General features: G+C 46.4%; 2 protein-coding genes across 3 annotated transcripts; one reads left to right on the forward strand and one right to left on the reverse strand.

The window, feature by feature from the left end:
• The first annotated feature begins 5,840 nt into the window (after window positions 1–5,840).
• LOC120696762 (putative HVA22-like protein g) lies at window positions 5,841–12,684 on the forward strand. 2 transcript variants are annotated; one of them, XM_039979741.1, is made up of 6 exons: window positions 5,841–6,112; window positions 6,265–6,363; window positions 10,298–10,342; window positions 10,426–10,489; window positions 10,586–10,792; window positions 12,291–12,684. In XM_039979741.1, the coding sequence occupies exons 1-6, from the start codon at window positions 6,081–6,083 to the stop codon at window positions 12,474–12,476; spliced, it is 633 nt and encodes a 210-aa protein (XP_039835675.1). In that variant the 5' UTR covers window positions 5,841–6,080; the 3' UTR covers window positions 12,477–12,684. The 2 variants fall into 2 exon arrangements, with proteins under 2 accessions (XP_039835675.1, XP_039835674.1); XM_039979740.1 differs by having other exon boundaries at window positions 12,288–12,682.
• Window positions 12,685–12,809: 125 nt separating this feature from the next.
• LOC120696763 lies at window positions 12,810–14,161 on the reverse strand. The gene is made up of 2 exons (XM_039979742.1): window positions 13,865–14,161; window positions 12,810–13,745 (listed from the first exon to the last, which is right to left on the reverse strand). The coding sequence occupies exon 2, from the start codon at window positions 13,590–13,592 to the stop codon at window positions 13,077–13,079; it is 516 nt and encodes a 171-aa protein (XP_039835676.1). The 5' UTR covers window positions 13,593–13,745; window positions 13,865–14,161; the 3' UTR covers window positions 12,810–13,076.
• Window positions 14,162–17,299: the final 3,138 nt, after the last annotated feature.

Consider the following 17,299-nt stretch of genomic DNA (forward strand, 5'->3'; position numbering starts at 1 on the left):
CAAAAATATATGTCCGTTTTGAAATATTTCAAAAATATACCCCGGTCGCCCTCGCCGACAGGCCCATAGTTTAATTTTTTTTCTTCAAATTTGCAACGAAGTCCTTGGAGAAAAAAAAGGCCCTGTCGCCCCCCAACGGGAGCCCACGGGCGACCGCCGCTGGGCCCAGCCCACGGGCGGCAGGGGGGCCTGTCGCGCCCCCCGCAGGCGACAGGGGGGCCTGTCCCCCCCCCCCCCCCCCCCCGCGGGCGACCGGGGGGCCTGTCCCCCCCCCCCCCCCCCCCCCCGCGCGGGCGACCGGGGTATCCCCTATAAAAGCTCCAGCCCTCCCCTTCCCTCCTCATTTGAGCCCGAAAATTCCACCAAAAATCCAGAAAAAAGAGAGGAGTGAGGAGAAGGAAAGCGGCGAAGCCCTGCCGGATTCAGCACTTGTGATCTGCAGGTTAGTACATTTAGTTTATATATTGTTAGATTTAAGTACTACGTATTTAAATATGAGTAATTTAAGTAGGGGTGAGTAATTTAATTTAATTAGTGCTATAGTAGAACCATTTAAGTAGGAGTTCAATAATACTTTAGTTTGTAGTTACGTAGTAGTAAATTAGTTTAGAAAATTAGTTCTACGCATTTATTATTACAATTGCAGTACTATTAGAGACGTGTTTATAAATTAATTATGATTTAGAATAGAATTTGGCATATGCAGTATAGAATTTGAGTGTCATCACGTAGTTATGAATACTTATACGTTGTAGTTGAATTTCATACTTAGTTTTTACGGATTATTGAATAAGGTAGTGAAGTAAAGAGTATAACTCGATAAGTATTATGTGATATACAGATATGTCGAGCAAGATGCAGTTTCAAGTATTTTATGGTGAATACAATATTATGTATGGGCCAATTGGAGTAGATCTTTCTGCCTTTAAGCGCACATCTAGTGGCATAGATAAACCTCTGGAAAGGAGTTTTGGTTCCATATGTAAGTGGCTGCAGCGTGGGTTCCATGTTGATCCGTTGACACATGTGATCACTGTCCAGTCTCTTGTTAATTGGGAGGTAGAAAGTGAATTATGAGAATTAATGATGATACACAGCACTGATGACTGGCAGAAGTACATGCAAGCAGCTCTAGAGCGTGGGTGGCCTCTGGCCATTCTTGTTCAAATTCAGGAGAAGACACAAAATGAAATCCAACATTGTGCAGATCAAGGAACTCCGAGTATTCGAAGAGAGACCAATAATGTTGAGCAAGATGAGTCAGAAGAGACAGAGAACCAAAACATGGGACCACAGGGCCTTGCTGATGAGGGAGAAAGGATACATAGCATTGTGGACGAGATGGAGGCAGAAGACCAAACCGCAATAGAGATGGAAGAATATGAGGACTCATCTGATGACGAGCAGTACTCATTGCCAAAAGAGTGGAAAGAGCATGGTTTTGGCAGTCATGTCGCAGAAGATGTACGAAATCAGGAGTGAGAGTACGGAGGGAATGAGGTAGTGCAAGGTGCAACATATCCAAACATTGAAGCCGTAAAAGATGCTGTGAGACTATGGGCAATCTCATTGAAACGAGAATTCAGAGTCGTAAAGTCTGGCAGTAAAGAATATGAGGTGAAGTGTGTGAATGCTGGATGTCCATGGCGAGTACATACATTCAAGGGAAAATGGAAGTCAAACTGGAAAATTAAGAGCTCAAAATAGATCCCTGGAAAAAAAATAAAGGCCCAGGGGCCTGTCGCCCCCCCAACGGGCGACAGGCCCCTGTCGCCCGTTGGGGGAGCGACATGGACTTTTTTTTTCTTTTCTCCAGTCGCCCGTTGGGGGGGGCGACAGGGACTTTTTTTTTCTTTTCTCCAGGGACTTCGTTGCAAATTTGAATAAAAAAAATTACACTTTAGGGCTGTCGCCCTATGGCAAGGCGACTGGGGTATATTTTTGAAATATTTCAAAACGGACATATATTTTTAAAATTTTTATTTTTAAAAAATATATAAAAGAAAAAACCGCTAGATTCGGCTCCTCTCCGGCCCAAGCCCAACGCCGCCCTGTTTTATGAAGATGGCAGCCGGGCAGGGGCTCTGCTGCCGCATTTGCTGCATGCCTGCGTCTTCAGCGTGTAGTGGTACTACTGTGCTGTTGTACGAGTAGTAAACCTGCCACTGCCCACTGGCTAGCATTTACCTCGTGGTGACTGCTGACGACTGAGCGAGAGAGCGCATTTCACCTCCTCAGCTACCCCCAAATCTGCGACGAAATTGATGCGTCCAGCTGTTGCCGTGGGCGAGCGAATTCAGCACTTGTCTGTTCTTCATTACAATCCTCAAGCCTTGTCTTGTCCAGTTAGTATATCCTGTATCCTGCTTCTGAAAGTTACCATGGTTTTCCATAATTCCTTGTTCACCCTGGCACTTAGACGCTACAGTTTTACCGACGACCGGGTGATAAAACCATCAAAACTTTTGCACAAAAAGACGAATGCATGCATGAAGTACTAAATGAAGTTTATTTGCAAAACCCTTTTAGGAATGAGTGTAATTTTTCGAGACGAATCTAATGAGACAAATTGCATCATTATTGGCTACAGTGATGCTACAGTAACCGCGCTCAATCATTCTCTAATCATGCGGTCAAAGACCTCATTAGTTAGAGCAACTGCTACAGTACCACAGTTGTGAAGATAATTTTATAATTAGACTTTATTTAATACCACTAATTAGTAGTCAAAGCATCGTTTCTCTCTCATCAAAACTTTTCCACCCTTCATCCAAACACGGCCATTGCTCGGGAGCTAATCGCAGGAGGAGCGTCAATTGCTGGAGCTGAAAAGGGGGGAAGAAATTACTGTTCGTCATGCTGGAGCCATGAGCCCTCGTATGGCCTGCACTGGCCCTACGCGTACGGCCGCGCGCGTGGTCTGGAATCTGATCTCCTGCATGCCGCTGCTCTACCTCCACTGAATGCTTTGGTTGGCACCCGGGAGCTACAGCGGCGGCAGCCAATGCGTGGCAGGCGGAGCTTTATGCAGCACCGCCGGGATTCCCGGCATCGCCTTGAGCGACCTGTGGATGTGACCTCACGAGTTTACTACTCCCAGCTTGGCTCTTTGCTTGGATTCGATTCGGGCCTTGTTTAAATGTGTAAATTTTTGAGTGTAAAGTACTGTACAATTTTCGTTTCTATTCGGTAATTATTATTTTGTTATGGATTAATTAGGTTTAAAAAATTCATCTCGTAAATTATAGACAAACTGAGTAATTATTTATTTTGTTTAGCTATATTTAATACTTTATATATGTATTGTAACATTCGAAGTGATGAAAAATCTTATAAAATTTTGGAATTTTGAAGACAAACAGAACCTCGATGCAGGCGACGCCTGGAACGGATCAGGTTTCAGATCATGATCATCCTTTGGTTGGCTTGGCTTGGGTAGGCTTGGGTCGCGGCGGCGGCGGCATCAATGTGCTCTGCCTCTGCTTGGCTCCTGCAAACTACTACGTACTACTGCAGCTCGGAGAGTTTCATTTCCTAGGCCTGGCTGGGCTATGGATATAGATGGCAGCTGAAAATTATCAAGCGGATAGCCTGGCCAGATGTGCATACAACATGGACACCCGGTGGGCTGCCTGGCCAGATGTGCATACAACATGGACACCCGGTGGGCTCTATATTATATTAGTAAACTAAATGGACTAGACCCGGTAGAACTGGGCCTGTTTAGACCCATGGGCTTGATGCCACCGCCGCTGTTCTATGTGGGCGGCTGGACCCGGACTCCCAGTGTGGGCTGCTTGGCTCAATCCAGGAAGATGACGGCCCATGAAGAAACGCGTTGCCACTTGACAACTGGCACCGAAGCTGAAACTCTCAACGCCAGGACAGCGCGGCGCACGGCTTCCGAGTGGCAGGCTCGTGGACGTGCTTTCGATATGAGAGAAGATCTGTTCTTCTCGAATCGGATAATGGAGACGGCGCCATGTGCATGCAACAAGTCGAATCAGCAACGGCTCGGAGGGGGATGCACTAGCTGATGATCGAGCTCGACTGATTGAACCGGTGAGCTGACAAGCACCTAACAACTCGGAGGCCTAAACCCAACCAACCCGTAACGGACTTTTACATCGTGGCTGGTTGGTTGCAATTACTAAACTAGTTTAGACCATGGACACCCTTTGTCTGACAACGACGGTGAGCGACCTCTGAGCACGATGGAGCAACGCGCGCACGGCACGGCCTGTCCATGTCCGTGGATGCGTAGAGTTGGACAATGGGATGCCAATTGGTGTTTTGAACTTGTGATTGTGCACGCTGAATCGAAAAGAAGAGGAAGATGTGCGTACGCCAGTTGCTGTAGGCTCTGCCAGATGCGGACAAGAACGGATAAGCCGCGTGGGAAAAATTAATCACCAGAGGAGAAGAAACCATCGGGAAATTCACGGCAGGAAAAAACAGGTATGGACGACTTTGACGACAGGTTTGGTGCCGATTGTCAGGTCAAGGTTATTAATCACCAAATTAACCGCCCATCTTCTCGATCGATCGCTGGTCGCTGCCGCTGTGGATTGGTTGGACCGGGATCAAGTAGGAGTAGTACGAGTCCAAGCACGCCTGCCTGCAGGTTGTTGTTGGAATGTTGGGGCGGGTTGGGTTGAGTTGGGTCGTCGTCACGTACGGCACACGCGTAGAGATGCCGCACGGGACGGAATAATCTTCTCCGCTTTGGCGTGCTCGCCGATCCATCCGCGGAAAACTAACGGAGTGGTCGACCACGAACCAATGGAATGACCAGCCATTCTCGTCACGTTTCCTGTCCCAAAAAGGCGCCATCGATCTGCTGCGGAGCTATAAGTGGAGTGCTAGCTCGTGAACTCTGCACCCATTTGTTCCTGTACTGAGATGTTTAAGAATCGAATAAATGCACTCCATGACAGTTGCATTTGTTTTCAACTACTAGTAGTAGTAGTAGGTCTTTGCTCTGTCAATTTCCTCCCGTGCGTGACGGCGTGACGCGCCGGCGCGTTCGTCACGGACGACCCGGTAAAACCATGGTGTATGCAACGGCACATGGCACACCAAGGTCGCCAAGTACTCCTACGCAGTGTTTTCCGAAGCGAAGCTTCGGTGGAGTAGAGTTTTGTTCTGGGCAACACGCGCGGGGCCCACAGACGGAGAGGACCGGCGGCACGGAAACCCTGCCCGAGCGGCTCGAAAAGCCACCCGTCCGCGCACCAACCCCCACCCTGGCCCCACCGAATCATGGACCAGATGCCGTAAACCCAACTCATGCATTCACGCTGTGTTTAGTTCCGTTTTTCAAAAATTTTGGAAACCGAATCTTGACATTTAAAAGTACTAAATAAAATTTATTTATAATTTTTTTACATGGATGGGTTCTAAATCGCGAGATGAATCTAACGAGTCTAATTAATTCATCATTAGAGATTATTTACTGTAGCACAACGTTGTCCAATCATGACCTAATTAGGTTTAAAAGATTCGTCTCGAAATTACACCTGGGGTTATGAAATAAGTTTTGTCAATTATTCACACTTAAAATTTCTAATTAATGGTCAAACGTTCGAAATTGCTGTAGCGCAGAATTTTTTTTGAAACTTTAAGAGGAACTAAACAAAAAAAACTCCTCATCCATTGCAGATGCGGGCAACCCGAGCGTGACGGCAGATACCCCGCTCCGGGCCCCGCCGCGCAGCCAGGGCCCAGGCCCAGTCGTGGTCGTGGCCGAACGGCAACGGGTCCAATCCCCCGGCCGGCTCGGACGGACGGTCCAACCCCACCACGTCCGAGGACTCGGCAAACGGCAACTGTTCTGCCCACGCCCTCTCAAATCTCCCACTCGCCGCGGGTCTGCCGCAGGCGTCTTCCCGAAGCCAACGCAACCGCTTCCTTCTCCGCCTCCTCTCCGCTCCCTTCCCCGCTCCCATTCCGCCACCGCCGCTCCACGCGAGTCCACAAGTAAAGCGGCGGCGCGAGCAGCCAGGAGCCGCGGTTCCTCGCGCGGAGGGGGTTGCGAAACCGAGCGCCGCAGGCGGCCGGCATTCCTGTGGTCCGGCGAGATGTTGGGGGAGCTCCTGTCGAAGATCCTGCTGTAAGTCCCAGCCGGAATTCCTCCCGCCCGAACGCTGCCGCCTCCTTCGCCGGGCCGGCCGGCCGGACGGCCCGTGCTCTGTTTTTGTTTTTGGCTCTTGCTGACGCGTGCTGATTCCGAAACCTGGTTCGCCGACGCCGGCCTGCGCGCAGGCTGCTCTTCGGGTACGCCATGCCGGCGTTCGAGTGCTTCAAGACGGTGGAGGCGCGCCCCAACGACGCGCCCATGCTCCGCTTCTGGTGCCAGTACTGGTGCGTCCCCTGCCTTATTCCCTCCCTCGGTCAACCGCCACCTTCCTCGGGGTGTCGAGTCGCAGACGGATTTCAATTCGTTTCCAATCGATCGACCATGCGTTTGCCGCTGCTGATTCCACGTCTGTCCCTCATCGGCCAGCTTGTGTGTTGCCATTAGCAATCGTGATTGCGTGCTTTCTCTTTACCCTTTAGGGATGTGGCGTGAGATTCAGTATTTGGGTAACGTGGTTTTAACTTTTAATTGATTTCATGATGCTGACTTTAGTTCGCCCACCTTTAACCTTTTGCTCCCTTACTAACATGGAGTGGTTTTTTAATGGGTGTCTATAGGCAAAAAGTTCATGCGAAATGATTGTGCCACCTCTATTTCTGCCTCCCTTTAGTTTTTCAGTTACAAACTATTACATTCGTTATGGTACCTTGATAGTTGGATGTTAGGTGGCTGTCAATCAGAGGGTTCTTGCCCATTCCGCAGCCTTATTGCTAATGATTGCCAGCTCTATGCTATTTTAGGATTCATAAAACTGGGCAAGTTCTGTTCCAGTTTCAGATTCCTGCCTCTGCCACCTAGAAATAGGCGCGAAGATAAAGCTGCCAAACATTAGATTAGAAATGCTTTATTAAGACTTCTGATTGGAAACTGATGCAGGTGATTAGAGCCGGGGGGGGGGGGGGGTTGGTTTGCTGCTCTAGTTTTTACATCCTGTAGAAGCCTCAACTCAAAACGAGATTGGTTTGCTTCTCTGTGTGAAATGCATGTGTCGGTACCCCAGGACTGGGGTACCCCCTCTTGCTGTGTCTAGGCAAGGATCTTGTAGTTATCCTTAACTACATCCAAACAGCCGGACCCCTGCGGTCCGGAGTCCTGTTCTCCCAGCAGCGGCCCGGACCGTTCCACAGTTGGGAAAGGTCCGGAGACACCACGTGTCCTGGAAGAGGCAGGAACTCGTGCGCAAGCAGCCGGGGCTCCGGACCTCCCAAGGAGACCGGACCCCCGCAGGGTCCCGGACCCCTCATGGGGTCCCGGACCCCCTGTATAGTAACCGGACCCCTCACTAAGGGAAGAGATCGACGCCCCGCGTCGGGGTGGTCCGGGGCCGCCACGTGTCTGCAAGACATGGCCGTTTGGGTTTCCATACCAACGTTCACCCACCATTGCATTTATTGCGGTAGGTGAACGTCTGCATTGATATGACAGAAGCTGAGGCGTTTCATTGACCAGGGGATACTATTGATCGCGTATTACCAAGGCAGTGGAGCCGCTGGCGCCGCCCATACTGCGTCTGCCAGATGGATACGACGGCTCAGCTTCGCCCATTATGACGCTACATAATAGCCTCAGCAGGCCACGCCGCAAGCTACGCTACTCCAACGGGCGCCTAGCTGACGGGACAAGAAAAGACCCCCCTGAGTCAGGAGAGCAACAGTGTGCATATCGGAGGAAAGATTCGCTACCACTGTAGCCACAGTCACGTTGGGCCCACCTGTCGGGGCACCAACGTCCTATGTATCCGCTCCCCCTTGATCTATAAAAGGGGGGGGGGGGCGCCGCTAGAAAACCTCAGGCTGGGCAAGAGCCAAGGCCAGCAGAGGATAGGTTCATACACACCACCAAGAACAATACATCTCCCAGTGGACGTAGGGTATTACGCTCCGGCGGCCCGAACCACTCTAAATCGTGTGTTCTTGAGTCCCTTTCTCAGCGTAGATCCAGCCCCATCGCCTAGTACTTCCCCGAGTACTCCCTCACTGGGAATAGGCGGGTGCGTTCCGCCACCCGGCTGTGGGTACCCCTAGAACCCCCCAACAGCATGATAGATGAAACAATGCATGATCGGGGCGACCATCCAATGCACACTGGTGACTCGTGGGAAAAAATTTACTGACATTATTGCTACTATACTTTGCATCATTTATGATTTACTAATCACTAAATTAATTGCTATTTTGGTTATATTGCCTATGTCTGTGTTTACCCGGCCAAGTTTTAACAATATTTCTGTAATAAATGGCATGCTTTTTGAAATGTAATTGAAGACAGAAATTTCATGTCCCTTTTTGGCATCTACTGTGAGACTCTGAGGCATTTCTGCCATTCCACTGGGATCACACGTAATTTTGTTTCCAAGACCAGATTTTCTTTTTTGCCTTTCTGTTGTATATACTAGAATTAGAGACATGCTTGACTCATTTTATGTAACACTACTTGACTGAATTCTTTGTTTCAATGAAGAAAAGACACTGAGATTGATTCTTTGTAATCTTTTTCAATCTGATTCTCAGTAGTAAATGGAACCAGTAGCCGCCATTACTTTAGTGGAATGTAAGACATATGAGTACAAGAAAAATTGATATCCTTTCATTGAATGCCTTCTTTGACAAAAGTTTTCAAAATACTAGCCTCATGTAAATTGGATAAACTGGTTGATTTTGCATTCATATTGCGAAGACAAGACCTATGGTCATAGTTCTCTAATAACTAGTACAAAGACCAACACATTTTCTGAAGAAATTGTCTCTAAATTCATCAAACATCTTCCTTGTTAACAACATCAATTTAATTCTGTGTTTAGTCATTCATTTCATGATATCTGACAAAAGAGGATCGATTTGTTTGTGAGCTGAATGTTTCCTGATTTGTTATTTTACCTATGTATCACTAGACTTGGTCACTGACCAACTAAAATATGGTAGGCTCTAAAGGCCTACCATATTCATTTTAATGGGATCAATTGACCAACGGGAGGCCAATTCAATGTCTTCCCAGAAAATGATGCAAAACTAGGTTTTACCTAATCTTCCTTTGGCTTCAGCATGAAGCTCTTCAAAGGAGACAGGAAACTTCATGTGGATTGCCGACTGTCATCTAAAAGAGACACTAAAAAAAATCCTGTTATGCAAACAAAATGTTTGCCTGTGGCCACATTGAGTCTTTCCCTTTGTCTAGTCACTTATTGTAAAAGCACTCAGCTGGTATCAGTTGTTATTTCTCTTACTGGGCCCATTTTAGATTTGACAAGAGTTCTGTTGTCCTGTTTGTCAGAGTTACAAGGTTGTCTGATAATGGAATGGTCGATTGACCTAAAAATGTTTATATCTAGTATACAAATATGTGCAGTTCCATTTTGTTATCAGGGATTTTTCTTTCCAAGAACCAAGTTCAGGGAATGATTTTTATAATCTACTTATCTCTGTAGACTATGTAGTATGTACCAGTTGGTGTGATAAAATCACCATCCTATGTGGTGAAATAGTTCTGAAATCTGATGTTAACTTGTTAGTTAAATACGAAACGGAGATGCTCCATATACTAGAAGGGAGGGATTCTTTTCCGAGGTGTTTTTTTATTTGAACATAGGGACGTTTTCCACTAATGCAAGGTATGGTAGAATGTGCTTTGTTCAGTAGAATTGTTTAGTTAATACTACCCTAGCAGAGGAAATGATGAAACTTTTGGCAATATTTACTTCAACTATTGTAAGCAGCCATGGTTATGTTAGATTTTTTTTTGACACCCTATGCTAAAAGTAATAGAGTAACTGTTAGGTTTGCTTTTCAAAAAAACTGTAAGGTTTTATCATATGCTTTATTTTTTGGGAATTCACTGGAGTTTTGGGATATTATTTACTAGACAATCGAGTTAGCGGTGACATTAGTATTGAAGAAATCTTGGGATATACACAACAAAACAAAATACAAATGCTGTAGCAAAAAATAAACAACTTTCTTATTCATACGATCTATGACTAAAAACAATCATGTCATGTTTCTTATTGCATGGACTACTAGCGCCGTACCTACATATAGGTTCAATGTTGCTTACTTTGTTTACTAGGACAAAATTAGTGTTGTCTTCAGACTGAGTATAAGTACAAATGTATCAGATAGGCTAACATATCCTTGTAAACTGTCCTGTTTGTGAATGTTTCAGGATTATTGTGGCCATGGTTATAGCCTTTGAGAGCGTGATCTCTTGGTCAGTTCAATTCTTGTTGCTTACTATTTTCTTTATATTTTGAAGCCTGTCACTTATCTATTGATGTCTATCGTCCTTGTCAGGATGCCGATGTATTCAGAAATGAAGCTGGCTTTCTTTGTCTATCTCTGGTACCCCAAAACAAAGGTACGAAAACATGTTTGTTCGTTCAGATTTTACCTTCTCCAGCAAACCATACCTTTGTTCGGCTCAAAATCTGCTTTATCTTCACCGCATCCACAGGGAAGTGATGTTGTATATGACACCTTTCTTCGGCCCATAGTGATGCAATATGAACCAAACATCGAGCAGAGGCTACTGCATCTGAGGGCGAAATCTGGGCAACTGCTTAGCTTCTACTTGAAGAATTTCGCAGACAAAGGGACAGCCTTCTTCATGGATGTCCTCCGCTATGTCGTATCAGATAAACCTGAAGGATCCAATGCAGAGGTAACAACAATTTCTCTATCAGACCTACAAAGTATAGCTATACTGTGTACTATATTCCCTCCTTGCTCCAACATGACACTTTATGTTCTTGACTGAATTTCTGCACGCGGGGTAGTTTTGACTTTTGGCACTAAATTTGTTCTTCTCATCTGTGTTAAATTGCTATAGGTTATGGTTTACGGAAAACAATTGACACTGTTTGTTCTTGGTAAAGTTCATGTTCTATCATCCTATGCACCTAGTATGGCTGCTATAAATAAATTTAATAACACCACATTTCATGTAGATTCATTAGATTTTCTTACTGATCAAATTTAGTTTCATTGATTAGCTATCCTACAATAAAAAAACTGCTGCTCATTTGAATGCAACCCAATCGAAGTATCACAATCAGAAACTCAATTGGAAGCCTACATTTTACCAGCGACACCCCAAATTAAGCTTTGGTTGAAAATTTTGCCCTTTTTTCATAATCATATTGTACCAAAATCTCATCAACATACTCCAACTTTATTTTTGCCAACCTTTTTCTTTGGGATGAACCATGGCATCTGTTTGTCACATCTGAAGAAACTCCAACCCGCATCGAACAAACTGTTGCTAACAAAGAAAGCCCAGCCCTCCAACCCTGCCAAGTGCCAACTCACTCCCCCCCTCGGTTTCCCTCTCACCGCCCCACTTTGACAAGCAGACAGCGGCATTATCCACCAACTCGTCCATGCCCAGTGCCTGCCAACTGCCAGGGGCTCGTCTGCCCGGCTGCCCCCTCTCCCCGACCTCAAGCTGAGGCCACAGCTGCTCGCCCATGCAGGTGCGGCCCCTGCCTGCCCCTGTCAGCCTCTCGCTGCTCCCATTCAATCCTGGCCCACTGGACAGTGACGCGCAAACGGCTCTGGCACAAACGCGCAACTGGGAAAGCAGCAGCAGCAGCAGCCCGCGCGGAGAACGTGGGCACTTGTCTGCACAAGAGCCAAAGGGCCAGCACGACCTGTCAACCTGACCGTTTCCTTCACCCCCTTCCAGCTTCCACAGACTGATCCTGCCCAACTCTAACCTTGTCTCGTTCTTGTCAGCTCTTCTGCTCTTGCAACGTTGCGTTCTCCTTCCTTGCGTTGTCCCAGCTCCCACGCTGGCACGCTCCATGAACTGGTCTGCTCACTTCTTTCTGACTTGACCTGGTATGGTCTTTTGGGTATGATGAACTACAGAAATCGAAGCTCAAGTATTGGCATCTCGTAGCCGGGGCACAGGTAGCAGTGTGAAATCAGGAGACATTGTATCGACTGGTTGTTGCCTGGTCGGTACACGCCGCCCTGTACAATGGTTCGACTGCACAGCGAGGCAGCGCCATATTCGTGTCCACCAAACGAACATGTGCGTCCACGTGCACGAATCACGGCACACCCATTGTGGAGCACAAGCGCTTACTGGAGGTATTTTTTTTCCCACAGCAGGCACTGATAACGGGTGGTTTCGTTTTTGTTTTCACGTGCAGCAGAGGAACAAGAAGTCCGGCTGGAGCCCCTTCGCCACCAAGCGCCGGCCGCCGTCACCGCCACCGCAGGAGTCCATCTTCGAGAGCAACCCTGACGCCGCCGTGGTGGCCGAGGCTCTGCGCGCTACAATCGGCGCCGCAGGGGGAGGCGCCAGGCCCCGGCGAGCACCCAACGGCAAGCATTACTAGAGTGAAATCAAGAGACTCCTACAGAAACTATAGGGGATGATTTTATTTGTTGTACATAGAATGTATGAATGAATCAAAGAAAAACAGAGAGAAAAGGGAGAGTACATAGCACAATCAGCAACAAATTGACCATTCACAATTGTGAAGAACAATGGATGTGTATCAAGTATGGTTCAGGTGATATGATAGAAATCATTAGTTTTTCATTGATCGGAGTGCTTTTTTCTGCCATGGAATATATCTCATCCTGCTTCATTACTTGTTTTTTTTCTTCATTTGATTGCTCTCATATTCATTGCTCCAATCATTACTTCATGACGACTAAAAAAATCATGGCAGAATCAAGCTAACTAATGATATGCTGTCAGTGCGCGATTAATCATTTCTCTTCCTGCTATAATCTCATCTCCATTTGTGCCTAATCCTAGCAAATTATTTACACAAATTACAATTCAATGGAAAGCACGAAAATTCTAATACAATCCTCGCCAAAAAAACAGAGAATGCTAAGAAAAATTCTAATCACACAAGAACCGGAAGAGCAAGGGAAGACAGAAGAAATTGCAACCAAGAACCGCAAGCGCGGTGTCGCCGGTGGAGTCAGGGCCGGAAGAGCGCCCCGATGAAGCTGAGGCAGCCTCGCAGGAGGCGGCAGAGCGGGCCCCGCCAGCGCCGGCCGCGGCGGCCGGGGTCCTCCCTCGCGGACGGCGTCATCTGCAGGTACGCGTACGCCGCGTGCTTCACCAGCGGGTGCCGGATCATGTGTACGTCCCCGCAGCTGCCGCAGCCGCCGCCGATGACGCCGCAGGCCGCGGGCGAGCCGCCCGCGGTCGCGGCGTACTCCGGCGACGACAGGATGTCCCGGAGGCTGGTGTACCCGTGCCCGCCGCCGCCTCTGCTGTTGCTGTCGTCGTCGCTCCCGGCGCCGTTGGGGATATCGATCACCGGAGGCGCCCACGGCGCCGCCGCGCGCTTCTTGGGCGTGCGCCAGTGCCGCAGCTCGAAGTCGCCGGCGGCCGAGCCGTTGGCGAGCGGCGAGCGCGGCCGGCGGGCCTGCAGCGACGTCGGCGAAAGCTTCGGCAACTCCGGCGGCACGACGGCTGGCGCCGACGGCATAGCAGAAGCGATCGGCGAGTGGCACGAATCGAATCAAACAGCGAGCTCGGGAGGAGGAGGCGACGACGACTTGCTCGGGACGGAGAGAGTGGGAGGGGGAGAAGAATTATCTTCTTTTTGCACGGGTGTGATATATAGCGGCCTCTAAAAACGCTTCGAAATGGCATAAGGTGGCCCACATGTCATGGACTGGGTAGCTGTTGGGGAAAATCAGTAGTGTGAATTTCGGGGGTGAGATTACGACGGGAATGGAATTTTGGGGGCTAGCGAACCTGAAACGGCTTGTCAGACCGCGCAGGGCGAGCGGCTCGGGGTGGCGGGTGGGGCCCACGGAAATTATTGGGATCCACGTCAGCATCTGGCCGACTGCGGCGTTCCTCTTCCTCCCATGGTTTTCTTTTCCAGCGTCAGGGTGCACTCTTGATTTCGTTCAGGATAGTTTGGAACAATTCACAAATCCTAGCACCCATTACAGAAATCTTCTAGATACTTTCGAAAAATTGTATTAGCTCCTAATTATCAGTCTGTACTACGTGCTTTGGATGAGTTATCTGTGAAACATTTGTTTGCTTATCAACACTTGCAAGCAATTTATATTTGGGATTTTCTTAAGAGGCCATGAAATAGGAATATATATGCTATGCAAAATTACACTGGATGTCATTTCACAAAAATGTGCATACAAATATAGAAAAAGTCTATTTTTGATCATCCAATTTTGGCCTCAGTTTTGTTTTGGCCATCGATCTCCAAAACCGGAGATCTTTGGTCATCCAACTATCAAAACCGTTAAAATTTGACCATCAGACTGTTTTGGTGGGTGGTTTTAAATTTTTTATTTACAATTAAGTCCTTAAATCTTAAATGATTATTATTTTTTGTCCGTACCTCCGATTTAGGTCATTCTTGCGGTCACGCATTCGTAACGGTGAGCTTTATATTTTACACGACATAAGAATAACATAACAAATAGTAATAAAATAGTATAAAGAATATTTTAAAAGATAAAGCTTACCGTTACAAACGCGTGATCGCAGGAATGACCTAAATCGAAAGTACGGGCAAAAAGTAATAATCATTTTAAGATATAAGGACTTAATTGTAAATAAAAAAATTAAAACCACCCACCAAAACAGCCCGATGGTCAAATTTGAACGGTTTTGATAGTTGGATGGTTAAAGATACCCGGTTTTGGAGTTCGATGGCCAAAACCAAACCAAGACCAGAGTTAGATGATCAAAAATGGATTTTTTCCTACTAATATCTATCTAGAAATGCTACATAAGCAAGTTGGACTGCCACAAAAGGATGCCTTTTTAAAAGCATACGTAACAATATCTCACGATCATCCAATATTTCATTTTTAATTTAGAGGTGTTCCACCTTGACATCTCTTAGCTATTGATAAAATTTTTAATCACGGACGATCTGGTAATTTCATACTAGGTGTACTAGCGTAACAGATGGTGCATTGTACCTAGTAGTCAATTATGGAGTCCTGTTTCGTTCTAAGAAAAAGTTGTCGTCTCAAAAATATTATTAGAATTCATTTAGAAAATATTATATTGAAAAAGGTTTCGTTAACATAACTGAGCAGTACTAATATGTAACACCTCATCATATTATTGTATTTGTAATCAGCTACACTACTATACAAGTCCAATTTATCTGTGTCCAGTGATTAAAACAAATGGAAATGTAATTGGCAAAGCATTCACTTGACCAAACCTAAGAAGTCAACCATCCAAATATACAAAGGACGACGAGACGAGATTAAAAAAAAAACAGTATTGCATGGTCATGTGTTCACGACTACAAAATCTCCACAGCAAGATGATTATCCTGTAGATAACAACAGAAACATCTCTATCACAAGTTTGGGGCCACTACAAAGAACATTTCAAAACAGGGATGAGAATTAGTAGGAGCAATTACCTAACCTTCTTGGATAAATCGAATGGCCAGGATGGAAGGCTACATAATGGGCCCCAGCAATGTACAGGCACCAGTGCACCGAGAAAATTGTGGCGCTCCATCGGAGAATGTGGCCCTAATTTTGCCGCATTTCGCTCGTGCCCTCGCTGCGTCACAGCACAGCGCCTTACCTTTCTCGACCCTGTTGCCGCATGTGGGGCCCAGGGGTGGGGCCCGCTCGGGATCAGTCCTAGTCAGCAATAAGCATTCCGTCGGATTCCTGGTCCACGTTGGAGAGTGTTCGATGCTCACTCAACAGTCAGCATGGCGCACTTGGGATACATTCTTTGGGACTTGATGAACAGCATCTGGGATTTCAGGAATTCAGGGTGAGCTAGCTTGGGCAAGTGGCGGACGATGCGAATTCTCCTCTTCTTTTTGGACAGGTAGGGCATATAGGTAGAGCACATGTGTAACAGCTGAGTTTAGGATAGAATATTAGCTAGACGAAAATTGTATGAACGAAACACCAATTCGTTAAAATTTATTAGAAACTGATATATAATCCCATCAAAGTGCAGTCAAGCACTCTGTTCGCTGTGCTGTCGCTAGTGGATGGTGCTGATTTGTTGTGAGAAAAAACTACTGCTGGCTAACTGGTGGCTGCTGGCTGGTGCTGGTTTGGTGTGAGAGAAAAACACTGTTGACTGATTGCATCGAACAGAATGAAGACAGTTGTTGCATCTGTTTCTAGCATCACATCAGATCAGATGGAACTATATGGCAGGCTTTCTGACTTTGTCTCTGGCAGCCTAGCAGGTGGCCGGTGAGATAACACCAGAACATTGAACTTAGGGTGTGTTTAGTTGGTGAAAAAGTTTGAGTTTTGATACTGTAACACATTTCATTGTTACTTAACAAATAATATCCAATCATGGACTAATTAGGCTTAAAAGATTCATCTCGTGTTAATCGGTTAGACTATGTAATTAGTTATTTTTAACTGCATTTAATGCTCCATACATGTGTCAAAAAATTCGACGTGAAGGATACTGTAGGAAATTTTTTGGGAACTAAACAGGGCCTTAAAACCCTTATGTTACTTTGTTTGAAAAAAAAACGACCCTTATCTTTCTTCTACTGTTTTTTTTCTTTTTTTTTGGAACCATTCTACTGTTTTTTTCTATTTTTCTTTTTGGGAACCATTCTACTGCTTGATTCCGTTGGGCACGCACGATGCACTGACTTTAAAACAAGTCTCAGCGAGTCATTATCAGTCCATGTCAACATTCATGGTAGGATCTTGAATTGTGTAGCTCAAGAATACAGCGAGGAAACACTCTATGCTCAACCGTCAGCGCTCCACATGGAGTATTTCAGAATCGAACATCTGCGGATGAGCCAGGCCAGGTGGGGGTGGACCTAGAATGCATAAAGGCCCTTTTGTTTTTGGACAAGTAGGAATCAGTGAAAGGGCATATAATGCCTGCATAATTTGAGCAGAATATTAGGGGGTCAAAGTGGGGAGATGAAATACAATAATCAAATGTTAGTTAGTTATCATTTTTTTTTGGGGGGGGGGGGGTGAGGGAGGGAGACTTGATTCATGACCTCGTTGAATGAGGCTTAAGATAGTTTTCACAACATGTGGCCAAAGAGGAAAAAAAAGAGATGAAATCTAGGTCATAGCTGGCTCATGTTCCATTGCAATTGTTTAGGCATCTTGCCATTTTTGTTGGATAGCACTCCAGCTTACCAGTCTGTAACAATAGATTAAATAAGGTGCAAATATC

The sequence above is a fragment of the Panicum virgatum genome, chromosome 3K (assembly GCF_016808335.1).
Source record: "Panicum virgatum strain AP13 chromosome 3K, P.virgatum_v5, whole genome shotgun sequence".
Taxonomy (NCBI): Eukaryota; Viridiplantae; Streptophyta; class Magnoliopsida; order Poales; family Poaceae; genus Panicum; species Panicum virgatum.